The sequence below is a fragment of the Colletotrichum navitas genome (assembly GCF_030913465.1).
Source record: "Colletotrichum navitas strain CBS 125086 chromosome Unknown LY79scaffold_35, whole genome shotgun sequence".
Classification (NCBI taxonomy): domain Eukaryota; kingdom Fungi; phylum Ascomycota; class Sordariomycetes; order Glomerellales; family Glomerellaceae; genus Colletotrichum; species Colletotrichum navitas.
Window position 1 is genome coordinate 92580 of NW_026850581.1, and position 14984 is coordinate 107563.

Below are 14984 nucleotides of genomic sequence, written 5' to 3' on the forward strand. Positions count from 1 at the left end.
ATGCCCTTCCCCTCCAAGACGGCCCTCGTGACCGGCGCGACCTCGGGCATAGGCCTCGCCCTCGCGGAGCGCCTCGTCGCCAACGGCACTTTCGTCGTGGCCGTCGGCCGCCGCCGCGACCGTCTCGACGCCCTCGCCGCAGCCCACGGGCCCGGAAAGCTCGCCGCGGAGCCGTTTGACGTCACCGACCTCGACACCCTGCCGGGGTGGGTCGAGAAGTGAGTTCCCCTTGAGTCCCGTGATTCCCTCCTCTCACGTCGCCCCGCTGTTGCCGTTGATGGCCGTTGTCGGTCGTCGACAACTCCCCAGCAGCGCGCCTCACCCCATGGGGAGGCCCCGGAACAATGATCGACTGACAACCACTCCGCAACCCCCAGGATAACAACGACCTACCCGACCCTGGACACGATCATTCTCAACGCAGGCATCCAGCGCAGCGTCGACTTCACGGACCCGTCCGCCATCTCTCTGCCCTCCGTAGCCTCGGAGCTCACCACTAACTATCTCGCCCCGGTGCACATGATCACCTTATTCCTTCCCCATCTCCAGTCCCTCCGTTCGTCCACCACCGCCTCCATCATCCTCGTCTCCTCAGGCCTCGCCCTCGTCCCCATCCCGCGCTGCCCAAACTACTGCGCCACCAAGTCCGCCCTCCACTCCCTCGCCTGGTCGCTCCGTGCCCAGCTCGCCGGCCACGGGCCGTCGTCCCACATCCGGGTCGTCGAGGTCGTGCCCCCCGCCGTCCGGACCGAGCTGCACTCCCAGCAGCCCGACCTCGTCGCCGCCGGCCAGGCCGACTTCGGCATGCCCCTGGACGCCTTCGCCGAGGAGACGTGGGCGGCGTTGGAGAAGGGGGAGGAGGATGAGATCATTGTCGGGCCGGCCAAGAACTTTGCGCATGTCGAGACGGACAGGAAAATCATGTTTGACAAGATGGCCGAGTCGTTCAAAAAGGGCAACAAGGCTTGATATCAAAACATGGTTAACCGTCATACCGGCGCTCTGAGGGGCGTGGACACACAATCAAGTCACCGGTGGAACTCGGGTGTTGGCTATCAATCTTTATTGTGCCAAATCCTAAGCTAACTACATTTCTCGTCCTGTCAGCCGCTATCATAATCGTCAACCTAGCCTTCCAGCGAGATACGACGAAACGACTGCGTGTTGTGCGTGTTTTTCTTTTCTTTTCCCGGTCTGTTAAAAAAACCCTGCACAAGGACTGCAAATAGAAAACGAAAAGCAAGCGTCTCTGGCGCGCCGGGTCGCCCGCGTTCCATTTCAGGAAATCGTATCGAGGCCCGCTGCGCAGAAATCAATTCCATCGTAGCCGAGAAAGGGAAGAAAACCAAGCCTGGCCAAAAATGTTTCCTTGACTCCCTTTCCCTAATGGTATATCTATCTCTCGAACCGTCCAGACCAAGACTGCATGAGCCTCTAAGATGTTGCTCGTTCAGAGTCAAGCAAGAAATATCAGTGAGAGGCTGTCGATACCTCATTGACTTGGCTAAGAATGTAAAAGAAGTGAAGATGGATTTGTAAGTCAACCAAGCTCGGATGCTGGAATGTAAAAAGAGCCGCCAAACCCCTTGAATAGTAACACCGTATGATTCGTAAGAACGCGCCTGTCCATCCGACCCGTCGTTCAATTCTGCGGTCCAAGGGGTTCAAGGATCAACCCATCCCTTGCGCAAGTCGTGAAAAGGAAAGACATGGATGTGTGCGCATAGTCATCGTAACGTCAAGAGACCAAACATGTCTATGCCAGAATGCCGCTCTTGCGCTTCTCGGCACTGGTCAGGACCAACATGGGAGCCTTGCGCTGACCGTCCATCACTTCGATCCCGGCGCGCTGAGCCGAGTTCTTGAAGACGCTAGCGAAGCTGTTCTCGCCGCTCTCATTGCTGCCCACGCTGTCGAGGCTCTTGCGAGCCCTCTGACGTGAGCTCGGGCGGTCGGACCCAATGGCACCCCAGCTGCCGTTGGTAGAGGTTCTTGAGCTAGGGAGGGAGCAGTCGATGTCACCCGCCAGGCTGCCAGATCCGCTGCGACCTGAATCAGACTCATTGTCGGTGATGGGGGAACCAGACTCCTCCTCGGCGCTCTCGGATACAGGGCTCATGCTGCCGTTAGAGCTGCCGGTTCCCTTTCTGCGCTCTCGTCCAGCACGAACCAGATTGTGTACGGCAGACCGACGAGTGCGGGTGGCAAAGTTCTTGCTACCCTCGTGCTTTGCAGTGGGCTTGGCCTTGAGTTCTTCAATAGAAGGAGGCCCACGAGGCTGGCGGACGGGGTGCTCGCCGGCACGTCCCTGGCCAGGTCCATAACCTCCAGACAGAGGGGTGAGCGGGAAAGAGGCCGTCTTAGGGCCGGCAGACTTGGGAGGCTCTTGAGAGGCCGAGAGGTTGGCCTGGTTACCGCTCAAAGACATGCCCTTCTTATGGCCACGGCGGAAGGCATTGGCCGACGGGGGAGGCAGGGGTGCGACCTCGGAGGGGGACTCGTAGCGCTTGGGGGGAGTCGATGTGCGGAACGGGGAGGAGTGGTTCTCGGGAGGTGGGGATACCTGAACACGGGGCGCTTGCTGCTGCAGCATCTGTTGCTGCTGCTGCTGAGCAAGGGCGGCGTAGAGCTGGGCAATCTGAACCTGCTGGTCGTTCTGACCTTGGTCGACGTAGAAACCCTGCTGGCGGGTGACGGGGTCGTAGTACGTGTAGACATTCTGCTGCTGCTGGTTGGCCATCTGCCCCATCATGGACTGCTGGATGCTCTGGAGCTGCTGCTGCTGCTGATACATGGCCAACTGCTGCTGCTGGATCTGCTGCTGGGCACCCTGCAAGTTCAGGCCTTGGAATTGCTGGGCAGCAGCCTGAACGCTGATAAGCTGCTGCTGCAGGCGCTGCTGCTGCTGCGCTAGGTACATGTTGGTAGCAACCAGCTGGGCGTACAAGTTGGGATCCATCTGGTCCTGCTCGTCGAAGTGAATCTCCGGCGGCGCCAGAACCTGCTCAGCGCTGTAGTGCTGACCAGCGGGGATCGACTGGTGGATCTGCTGCTGGGGCTGCTGCACAAATTGCTGCTGCTGTTGCTGCCCAGCGTACCGGGGCAACGCAGTCTTGGGTCCATTGTACTGGCCATTCTGGGCTTGGGGGTACATAGCGCTGTTAGGGTTCAGGTTGTTCCTCCCGAACGACTGGGCGGTGGGCGAAGCAACGTTGGCAGCCGAGAAGCCGGCCGCAGCAGCGGACTTGGGGGCCGTCCTGAGGCCTGCCAGCAGATGAGAGCGGCTGGTACGCGGAGTGGGAGCTCCATTTTCAGCTGCGTTGCTGGTGGGAGTGGCGCTGGACAGGGAGAGCGGCTTGACGGGGCCACCACGGCGCGAGGCGAGGCCTCCGCCGGGCAAGGCGAGACCGTCTGCCGAGAAGTTGTTGGGGTTCATTTGAGCGAGACCGCCTGCGTCCATTGCTCAAATAGGGGTCGGTGTCGAACGTGGAAATGAGCTGACGGGAGGTTCCGGGCAGGCGTGGTTCCAAACTCAACCGAGTTTGAAGGAAAGAATGAGTGATGGTCTTGCGAAAGGCGGAGCGCAACTATGTCGAATTACAAGAAGGATAGTCGAGATATAATGCGCGGCGCCACGCGTCGAAGAGGGGGTTTATTATGGTTCTCGAGTGTAAGGGTTTGACAGTGATGTGTCCGACCGAACCAAGTGGATATCCGGAGCTTGTCCTGGAATAGCGGCGATGGGGTATCTGCGGAGTCGAGTGAACGGAGGTGCCAAAAAGTCAAGATCCAAAAATCGGCGGTATTTTGGATGGAATCGAGGTGATGTTGCGAGTGTGGTTGAGATTAGATGGTCGCGTAGTCAAGCGTCGAAATCAGGGGCTAGAAATAAAAATGATTGTGGTGATGAAGGAATGGGCGACCAATGTTTTGCCGTCGGAAAGTGAAGAACAGTGCTCGGCTCGAGTTGTCGAGGGGGTCCGGAACCACAAAGGACGAAAAGTTCTTTGTTGAACCAAAGTCGAAGGCGCGCGTGCAAGCAAGACAGGAAAAGGTCGCTACCGAAGCGGTAAGAGCGAGCGAGATCGGGTGACTGTTGACTTTTCCAGAAAAAGAGTGCTGGGTGCAGCTGCAGGGACGTTTTCCGTCGAGAGGTGCTTCGGGCAGATGTGGAGCGCTGAAGATTACGGAGGCAGGCTTCTTCGCTGGCGTAATTGCGAGGATCGAAAACAAAAATGAGGTGTAGACGAAAGCGAAATAAAATACAGTCGATTAAAAAGTTTTTCTCTCGGATGGCTGTTGTTGTTGTCGTCGGTGGTTGTCGACTGCCGATGATGCGGAGATGCCAGATGCGCGATTGTTGTGTGAATGGACCTGTTGCCTCTTCTCTTGCGCCTCTTGATTGGTTCCTTTCGGGAAAGAGAGTTGAGAGTTTTTGTGCGGTGGTGTTGCGAATATGCGGAGTCTTCGGCGAGAGCAAACCTTCCAGAACCGGTAAAGTATTTCTGTGGTGGTTGAAGAAAAAAAAAAGATGAGGCGAGACGGATCTCAAGAGAATGCGAGCTTTGGGGGGAGTGATTATTTTTTTGTTTCTTTTTTTTTTCTCGTGGTTTCCTTTTTTTCTTACTTCCTGTTCTAAAAAGACGACGATAACGAACAAATCGCAGACCAGAGCGGCGGGGGAAAGAGTAGGGGGAGAAAAGGTTGAAGGAGGGAAAAAAAGAAGGGCGGTGAGCTAAAGAGAGGAAAGAGCAATTGTAGAAGTAGAAGATGGGGGCAAGCAGCAAGTGGACGACAGATATGGATATGGAGTGAGTGGGTGGGCGGAAGGGAAGGGAAAGGCCAGCCAAGGAGGTGGGAGGAGGGAAGGAGGGGAGGAGGGCGGCAGCCAATTAGAGCCCACGCCAGTCCAGTCACTGACTGCCCGGTTCTTGTTGCCCACCAAAAAGGCACAAGGGCCACCACCACAATGGCCACCACCCACAGTCACTACTATTAGGGTAAATACTGTGCGTACATCATCCCTCGTCCAGGTCCCCACGTCTAGTCACCAGTCCAAAGCCGCTCCAGGAGACAGTACGTAGTAGTCCAGGACGGGACGAAGCAGCAGGGACATGGCTAACTACAGTGTACCTACTACTACCTAGGACAGGCAAGGATAAAAAGAAGAGGAGAAGAGAGGAAAGGAAAGCCGTACGGATACGGGTACACTACTATGTATGGTACGTAGACGGTAGAGCGGAGCAGAGCAGGTGTGGACAGGCGAGGCAAGGCAAGGCACCAAAAGCAGGTGTCAGGGGGAGGGGGCTCGAAAGGAAGTGGGGACAGAACAAGGCCAGACAGGGGCCACGAGCGCCCTGCCACAGGTGCGCCCAACTTTACCAACTCGAGGCGAGAACCCGGCCAATGGGCAGAGGAAGACGCGAGGTCCGGCGACAAGACGCGCCAATAGGAGAGGCAGGAACGAAGAAGACTCAGAAGAGACATGGGTCCTTTGGAAATGGGCCCACCTGCAAACGTACGGAGAAATGGGTAGGTTCCCTTTCTTTGCCTTCCCAGACCACACCATCGCACCACACAGGCGTGTGTACCTACCTGCCTTTGTACGTACCTGTCCCATTATTTTGCTGTACTCCATACACGCTGCATACTGACCAAGGCAACCACGGGTGCCCAACGCTAGAAGGAACGGGCGACTTCTGTATCTGGATTTCTGTCTGTCGTATACGGAGTACTAAGTACTAACGGAGGAGCAGAGAGTACGTACCCAGAATGGATACGAAAGCTGGGAAACGGGGAAACGGGGAAACGGCCCACTTTCCATCCAATACCGTATTCCTATCGAGGACAAATATCTCAAATAGAGGGCAAATACCTCACATAGAGTGGTAGCAGACACCGGTAATCATATGCACACCTACCTGCCTACCTACCGACCTACCGACCTATCTACCTGGGTACACAGTTAATACGAAAATGAATATTACACAAAGCCAGCCTCAGCCAACCAGTCAATCGATTAGTCGGTTTCGGTATAGCGGTGGCGGCGACGGCGACGGCGACGGCGGCGAGGGGATACCCTTCCAGATGCTGTTACTACCTATAGCCAATCAAGGAAGAAAACGCGCTGGGTGGGAGGCATGGCCAGGGATGGTGGAATGACGGCACCAGTCCCGGTTTTTTCTTGTTGTTTTCTGGGATAGATGTCGATCAAAGAAGCGCGGCGTGAGCGGTGCATTGTCGGAATTCACTTGGTTTGAAATGCATTGGTGACGAAGAACCGGGTGCCCCAGGTTGCGACTATTCGTATGTAATTAATTGAAAGTACCTACCTAGGTAGGAGTAGTAGGTTGGTGTACTACTATGCATCAACCGCTCCTTCCTCCTTCATTTCCTGTCTTGCCAGCTGCCAAACGTACCTGCTGCCTGCTGCCTCGCACCCGCACTTCCCTCCTTCAGTCATTGCCTATCCGTACCTATCTACGGTACAACCGTGTAAAGTAGTTGCAGGCAACCTCCTGCCGCAATCCACGCCACCAAGCACCATACCGTTCTGCATCCCCCCAGCGAGGCTAGCCGGTGTGATGACTTGACGCCTCGTAAACCAATCACCGCCGAGTCCCTCCTAGGCTCTATCTGTACCGTACCGTACCGTACCGTACCGTACCGTACCGTACCGTACCAAGGTACCTTACACAGGCTAAAGTGCACTGGCTGATGCATGCTGCATAACACTGGAAACTGTCACTGCCGCCCGTTGCATGCACTTCCTATCCTATCCGCCTTCGGTTCCAGATCCCAATGCATGCACAGCTCCGTGCGCACATCGACGCACTACATCTACCGGTAGCATACGGATACCTAGGTAGGCACACATCCACTACCTTGTCCATCTGCCGCAACAACAAGTCAACCATTCTACAGCCCTCAGCCACCCGGCGCTCGCTCGCTCGGACTCCCGCGCCATCACGGATACCTCGTCCAGAACATGCGTCTGCCCAAGACAATAACCGCCTCTGCCATTCTATCCCGCCTGACGGGAATCAATCCTCTACCATGCGTGGCCGCCCACGAGAGAGCACCCGGCGGCCCTTCCATCTTGGACAAAACGTAGCCTCGCTCTAGCCACGGTTTGGGCTCTGTCGTCTACACAACGCGCCGCCACAGCGCTCTCTGACTCATTGCGGCATATGCGCTTCCAACGGAGCTCGAGCAGGCATCAACCCCCCTCGAGCCCCTTACCGGATCAAAAACAACAGTCTCATGGTGATACTGTTCTCTTGCTCGCCAAAGGCCGTATCCAAAGTACCGCCTGTTCCGATCCACCTACCTGCCTACCCACCACCGATGCCGACTGCTGTGTCCCTCTGTGCATAGCAACCGTCCTGAGGTTCCGGCCGTTGCCAAGGGGGCCAAACCTTCGCTTCGCTGAAGCCCGGATCGCTGCTCCCCTACCCCCCGTCTCTAGGTCGGTCCCCCAGAAAGGCCGCCATGCACCCCTTACCTATACGGAGCATATGCCACCATGTCTTTCGTTCTCGGACGCCACTGCTACATTGAGCAAGCTTCCATTACTGTTTCTGGCCAACGTTACGATACCGACATTATGGAACATGCCCGCCATAGCATGACGGGCCACCCAAGCCTCCGAACGTTCATCCCACCCACCATGTGCCGTCCGTATACCGTACGCGTCTACAACAACACGGTGTATCGAGGCCAAATCACACTCAAGAACCCCCCATCTCTCTTTTCTATTTCCGTGTCTTGATCAACAAAGAGCAGGCATTTATGCCCACATATCCACCCGCCGCACCCACGGACGTTTTTATTCTGCTGCTTTCATCAATCAGCAACGGTCTCGATGGCTATTCAAACACTGCCAAGACCCCCCTCCCCCTTCAATGTGTGCGCCCGGCCATAATGATTATAGGGGTTCTAGGGGTTCGCCCGCTGATATGAGCCAAGGCTAATTGGGTCATCAACACCATCCGATCTGCGGTGGTGGCCTTTCACGCCCCTCTCTCAACCGCAATCGTCGTCCGGGATTTCGAACAGTGGCCTTGGCGGGCAACGTCGAAGCTTGAATGTCTTCACCTTTTCAACATGCCGGCCTTTTGAAAACGATAAGCTACGGACTGCATAGCGCTCATGTACTACGCAGTGACTACGTACGGGAGTCGCAGCCGAGGCCAAGACGCTTCGACATACACTGGACAACGGCAAACCGACACCGACAAGACGGCGACGGCAACCATCTCCATGGCAAGCTTGGACTGCTTGAGCCTCCTCCAGGGGTTCTCCCATCCACCGATACCGAGCTCCTCCCACCAAGGTTTCCCCAACTCAGCCGTGGCCCATCAATTCTTCGCGAAAGAAAAAAAAAGAAAAAAAAAAGGAAGAAAAAAATCCACTTCGGAGTAGCGATGCAATACCTCACGTGCCGTCTTCCTTTTTTTTTCCCCCTCATCCCTACTCCGTAATCCGTACATGTACCGGACTCCATTTCTTCTGGTTCTGAGGGCCAGCCCAATGTTTCCTTCAAATAAGGCGACATAAAGCATGATGCCGCTCACTGGGTTCTGCAGACCGACTGGCGATTTTCGGAGGGCAGGCGACATGAGCAGTTTACCCCTTGCTCGCTCCCAGCATTTACCAAACTCGGTATACGCTGACCTGTTTCCCATGAAATTAAAAACAAAAATGCTTAAGTGAGCACGTTTCACTTCGCTCGTGAGCACGATTCCGCGCACCGGAACGGCCTAGGCCCTCCGAACACACACCACTTTTGCCACTGGGTAACATTAGGCGGCATTCCCAGGCGCTGCAATTCGTCTTGCACACCGTGGACGGCCTTCATCCGTTCAAAACATGATGGAAAGCTCCGGCCACGAATTGACCCGAGGAAGCTTTGGAGATGATGTGTTGTGCCTCCGGTGCACACACGCTCATGCCAGATGATGCCCTGAATGGTAGATGAACGGTGTGCGTCTTTATCAATCACGATGCGACGAAGCAGAGCCCCTGGGTCCACGGGCTCGATAGATACGAATCTCGCGTCCCGATATCCCCAGGTCCGCTGCCGACGGAGACTTTTCATCGCACTACCTTTTGACTTTGTGTGTCGCTTCTACTTTCGGAACAAGCGTGCCAGGGGAGGCGACGCCTTGCAAGGTTGGAAGCAAGGGGCAAGGAAACTGAGACACACCCGCAAAGGAGGCTCCTCCGGGATCAAGACCCTCAATGGGGTCGACGGCTCTGTGCGCTTTCCAGGACATGGGCATCAAACCTCCTGAAAGAGGTACCTGGTGCCTTAGGGTTACACTCACGATGGATCTTGAAGGGGTATGCCCACCTGAAGGCTGTGTGGTTGCCAGCGAAGAAGGTGTCGAGGGCCGGATCGGCGAGCGTCCGTCACGAGAAGGGTATTTTAATCCTCTCGACAAGAAGCATCGGCTATTGCCCCCCTTCGTCTTTCCTGACGCTGCCCGCGGACCGCCGCTACATCACAATCCGGCATTGACAGGTGGCCTTCTTCAGAGGTGGACCGGGCAGAGACTAGAGCAGATGCAACGGGAGAAAAGCCTTTATTTCCCCGGTCACGTTGAAGGAAAACTGTTAAGCTCGTTGCGAACGAGATATAACGAGCGGCCAATCTGGCACCCGCGGCTATACGCATACGTGTGTACCTAGACCCTTCCGCCGCGCCTCGAGCTAAATTGCCTGTGGAAAATGGAAAATATGTGCCACCGCCGCTGCCGCAGACGCGTCTTCCCTGCCGCATGTTGCGCGAAGCAAAGAATTTGTGGCTCTCGCCGCACGACTCGCAAAGCCACACCGTCCTGTCAATCCCAAACCTTCATTTCCTTCACAATCCTTTCCCATGCTGACAGGAGTTGGCACCTGTGATGCGACGCTGGCGATCCCGGATTTGCGGGAACAAAGGGGTCCCGACCGAGATCTCGCCAACCACATTCCCGAACCGGCATGTCTGTGCTGTGAGGGGAATTTGGGCCGTCACGAGGGGGTCTCTCTGCTTCGTGCATCATCCCGTCAAGATCCTCCAGTCATCATCACTCGAGAGGCTGGCGGGTTACCGTAGGAGCCAGATGATTGGCATCGCCTTTACCAGAAAGATTTCCCCTCTTGCTCCCGCCAGTGGCCAGCAGCCAATCTTTGCCTGGCTTTACCACCCACACCGGAATCCTTTCGCCTCCTCCTTGAGGCCCAGCGGCCTTGTCGAGCAATTGCCCTATGAGGGGTTCCACGTAGATCGGCTTGTGAACCGCAAGGAGTCCCCCTCGTGAAACGCGCTTTGCAAGGTATAATCCACTTATGCGGGGGAGATTTGAGCACGACGAACTGGGATCCAGAACACTGGACCGTTCCCAGAAGTGTCCACTTGCATCCTGCATTCTGCAAGCCTTTTCTGTCCACGAGCGCTTAAGCTGCAGCAACAGAGCTACCGGTACAGCCACTTTCGCAATCTCTTGTCCTATGATAATGATAATCCATCTGCTGGACTTGGGGATCGCCAACGTGGCTCCAGTCAGTCGGCTCCCGGACCTCCAGTAGTCACTATTTGACCGCCTAGCCGAGCTAGCTGTACCCTTAGCCGCCGCCCCCCTTGCGATGCCACCTCGTTGATTGGTGTTGGACAGGACGAACTGCCAACAGCGCACAACCCAGACATTATTTACGCCCTATGCACTCGGCGTGACAGACGTGCTGGTTCTCATATGTGTTTGGTTTAAGCACCAAACTATCAAAGATCTGCTCTTCCACAAGCAAGCGCGTAAGGTGCAGTATGCGGGATGCGTTGCGGACCATCTATCGCCGGGGGCTGATTGAAAATTGACCGTTAGTAGCGCTTCTATCAATATAAAAGCGCGCCAAACATGGAACTCGTAGCCGCGCCGCTCGCAAGCCGATATTGGTTCCAGGCTCCCGGGCACTATGTATATGCCTCGGCTTCGCTGGGACTAGTCGGTGGCATCTTTGGGAATAAATGTTTGCTGAGCCGGTTCTAGAGAACATGTGGGAAGTGGCATGGGTAAAGAATCTGCCAACAATCCTGTGGCCGGGTCGTCCATTTCTCGTCATGGCCCCGTATAAGGCAAGAATTGTTCTAACCATGGATGGTGACAGAACCGGTCGACGCTCCAGAATGTTCCAAGGTGCCCCACGGTGCTACGGGATGCCCTGGTGAACCCAGCCCAAGTAATGCTACAGATGGCGCTGGCAGACGCAATGTCATCGCTGCGACAGCAACACCAGGCAATACTAACCGCATCCTGACTTTACATTCGAACTGGCCTTATTCAGTCACTCCTGGCATACAACCTCGAATTGTGGCCCAGTATGCAGGTATCAGTAGCGTCGTCCGAGGGGGCAAGCTGTGTCTGACAGCAACTGATCTGTCTGGGGTAGAATCGGATCTTCAGCGGCTGACATGACGATGACGATAATCACCTCCCATCGGACAAGAGTTTGACAATGCTGGATTTCTCGTCACTCCTCCGCCTTCATAGATACTTCCTTACAGCATCGAGCGTCAAAACTGCCGTCTCGGTTTGTAACTGCGACATCGCCCGAACCTTGACGGGCTACGCATATGCTCGACCTGTGATCCAACGAGACTCTTACTCGTCAGAGAAAGTACGATGTACCAGCATGAAGTAGTCGAGAGAGAGGTCGCCTCGTCGATGGAAGGGTATCTGTACAGTATCAGCCGTGAACGTTGTTTGATCTTGCTGCAAGAACGACAAGTGACACACAACCCTCACATCTCCAACACAGTTCTTTCTCCAGCGTCCTGTTGATGTCAGACTGCACACCGAGTCGGCGATGCTCGCTCGACTGAACGGATGCGGTTCACTATCATTCAAAGTAAGTCGATGCAGCTCTCGGGATACCTATAGCGTTCGAAGTATACATCAATCGAGATGTGAAAGAATTTACCTGTGGCAGCCCAAAAGGTCATCATGCCAGAAATCGTATGAGTTTGCTTGGGGTTGAGTTGAGAAACATCAAGAAGGCCATCAGCCGTACGTCGTCTTTTCCCATTCAATAAGAACTTAAGCTCGAGCACAGCGTCGAAAGGTCGCGTTGACCGGCCTCGCCAGGGCCCATTGCAACAAACCACCCCCCCCAGCCAAACCTACCTGGAGGCATTCAAGCACGCCCAGGCTGGCCGTGCCATAGGGCTGAGGGTATTTGAGAGTAAAGCTCGGTCTCCTGGTCCTTGGGTTTTGGTCACTAGCTCTGCCCTCGAAGTTCGCCGCTCAGCCAATCAACCGTTGCGTCTGGCGAGGTTCGTATATCAACCCAATGGCCACCCCAGTAGGTTTTTGAGGAAGGATTCCGCGCTTCTCTCGCGTCCCACGACCCATCCCATCCGAGAAACGAATCCTTCCGCCGCCTTTCGTGCTGCGATCCCGCCCAAGGCTCGATCACACGGTCGACCATGGTACTTGACCAAGGCTGGCCTACTACGCGGGTTTTCCTGAAGGCGACACGCCTCGAAACCCAAGAACGGTAATATGCTGAGAGGATCGAGCAACCTAGACGGTTCTTCCTGGGTTCGATCAACGCATTGCCAAGAGATGGCTTTCGACAAAGGAGGCGGGGGTGTCAGCAGTGAGGCAGCTGACGTGGGAATAATCACACTCCCCATCCATCTCGATCTGTTGACGCGCAAACCGGAAAATTATCCGCTTTAAGCGTCTCGGACTCTTCCCAGGATCTCTGCGCCGGAAAGTGTTTGCAGCAGAGAACTCGATTGTAGTGGCGCATCGAAGAATCAGTCACCATGCCCTCATTACCGCCCCCCCCCAATATCTACCCGCCGCCCCTTTCACCCGAGCTTCTTCAAAGAAGCTACGGTATGTTCACTGATCATGATTTCTGAACGACGTCACGGCCTCTGCCGATATCGCAACACCGAATCCGCGCGTGACATGCTACACAGCATTCATTTCTCGGGCAGAGACTGTGCGCAACAATGACTAACCGCCCGGGACGGCCATAAGGATCGATAGGTCATGGCAATGGGACTTCGGTTGAGGTCCCACCACAGAGCCGCGTAGCTGACGATCGGCCTATCAGTCGCCGCCGCCGACGGGTGCGTACAAATCCATCGACATCAACGATCATCTGCCGTCCTCTGTGTGTCATGCCCGCGTGACGGCATGGAAGGATGAGAGCCACACATACACTTCATCGGCCTAATCGGGTCCCAACTTTACGAAGGATGCCGACGTCAACCTGTCTCCCACGCCCGGTGGGATCGGTTGTGCTTTCTGGAATCTCCCGAGGATGACGTGAGATGAAATAGAGGGCCGGGCAGGGTCAAGGGTATTAGAGTTTCGTTCCGGGAGGGGTGGGTGTGTGGAAGGGCAGTTTGTCCAGGTACAAGCGCATCCTGAACGCGATACCCGCCGCCTGCCTTCTGGAAAAGGTCATGAGGGTACTGACGAAGTTGCTGACCCGGCGGTAAGACGGCAGTGGAAGACGTGGAACCCACAGTTTCGAGTAGTTGGATCCCGAATACCATCACTAGACTGCCGCTCCTCGTCGTCCAGATGCTACGAACACACCGCCTGATCCGCTTGGGGATGCTGAGGCGGTCAGGACTTTCTGGCACGGCGGCAGCTGCTTCAAGTCGGAGAGGGGGGGGGGGGGGGGGGGGAGCCGTTGGATTCCTGTGACAATGAAGCGGAATCCTAGACTCGCTGCGCTTATGATGAAGAAGGGTGACGGTCCTTGACTTGCAGTGGCAGCGGCAGTGGCGGGGTATCCCCAAAATCCCACCATGGCGAATGGTGATGGGCGATATCGCAACTCGTCCGAGAAAGCCCCCTCCCCCCTTTTCTCAGGTGAGAGAGCACTCTGGCGCAACACCACAGCGTCTACAACTTCTACTGTTTCCAGCGGATATGATATAAAGCCGTTGTGACATGGATGGTTCGTGAGAGCGCCTACACCGAGGAACTTGACTGATAAACACGGCCTGGGGAAGACTTGGAAAAACAGAAATGTTAGAATAATCTTTGGGTTAGGACCAAGTGGAAAAAAGAAAAAGAAAAAAAGGAAAAGTACACATTCCTACGGATACCATCACGACGCTAGGCGGATCTCCCTCCGATGGCGGCTCCATGGCGAACGCGCGTATCCCCGGGGCGGGGAGGCGAGTCTTCCGAGGCTGGTGGGCTTCCGGCCTAGTTTTGCTGACCGTCTCGTGCTGTTCCGCCAGGCTGGGATGGTATAGGAAACCCAGAAGGATCATGAAGAAGGGGGGGGGGGGGGGAAGGAGAGGGGGAGATAAGCACCTGTCATTGATAGATCAAAAAGACACTCGTCTTGCTCCATGACTTCGCAACGATATCTGTTGCAGCAGGGGAGAAAGAGGGGGGGGGGGCTCGAGATGCTGACAAGCAACCTCAAGCCGTCATCCCCCCCTCCCCTGCTACTCCCTTCCCTACTCCTTGAAACCAACATGTATGACTGACGGAGGGAAGCTCCATGTTACACCGACAGAACGTGCCCCCTCCCGATCCGCAGTGGCCTTCTGCCCGATTGTCCGGCCGGACGGATCACGCAGCTTCACCTTCGGCCCGAGGGGGCCTCGTCGTGGCTTTAGACAGTAAGGCAGCCAGCCATTGAGAGAAGGGGAGGGGCTGGGGCCATTTAGCTAGTATTGGTGGACTGGAAGAGACTCGGCGCGTCGACCGTGGAATCGGGGAGTGTAGCGTGGTGCTCGGAAGCGCGTGGTGTCATTCTGCGGGAATCAGGTCGCATTGCTTTCGATAACGGAGGGCAGACACCATCTGCGCCGCGCCGGGGGGTTATTTTTTTTCGCTTTTGATATCATGAACCTTTTTGTTGTTTGGATTACACACACGCGCCGTACATACATGCTCTCACCCTCGTGTAGGCCTCTTCTCCTAAGCCATGTTCCTCTCGCGGAAGAAAACCTGCAGCCC

General features: G+C 55.7%; 2 protein-coding genes across 2 annotated transcripts; one reads left to right on the forward strand and one right to left on the reverse strand.

Annotated features, from left to right (window-relative positions):
• Positions 1-969, forward strand: LY79DRAFT_580302 (short chain dehydrogenase; the record flags this gene model as incomplete). Its single annotated transcript, XM_060560093.1, has 2 exons — positions 1-218; positions 378-969. The coding sequence occupies 2 exons, from the start codon at positions 1-3 to the stop codon at positions 967-969; spliced, it is 810 nt and encodes a 269-aa protein (XP_060413405.1).
• A 787-nt stretch (positions 970-1756) lies between these two features.
• On the reverse strand, positions 1757-3460 carry LY79DRAFT_590762 (uncharacterized protein; the record flags this gene model as incomplete). Its single annotated transcript, XM_060561196.1, has 1 exon — positions 1757-3460. The coding sequence occupies one exon, from the start codon at positions 3458-3460 to the stop codon at positions 1757-1759; it is 1704 nt and encodes a 567-aa protein (XP_060413406.1).
• Positions 3461-14984: the final 11524 nt, after the last annotated feature.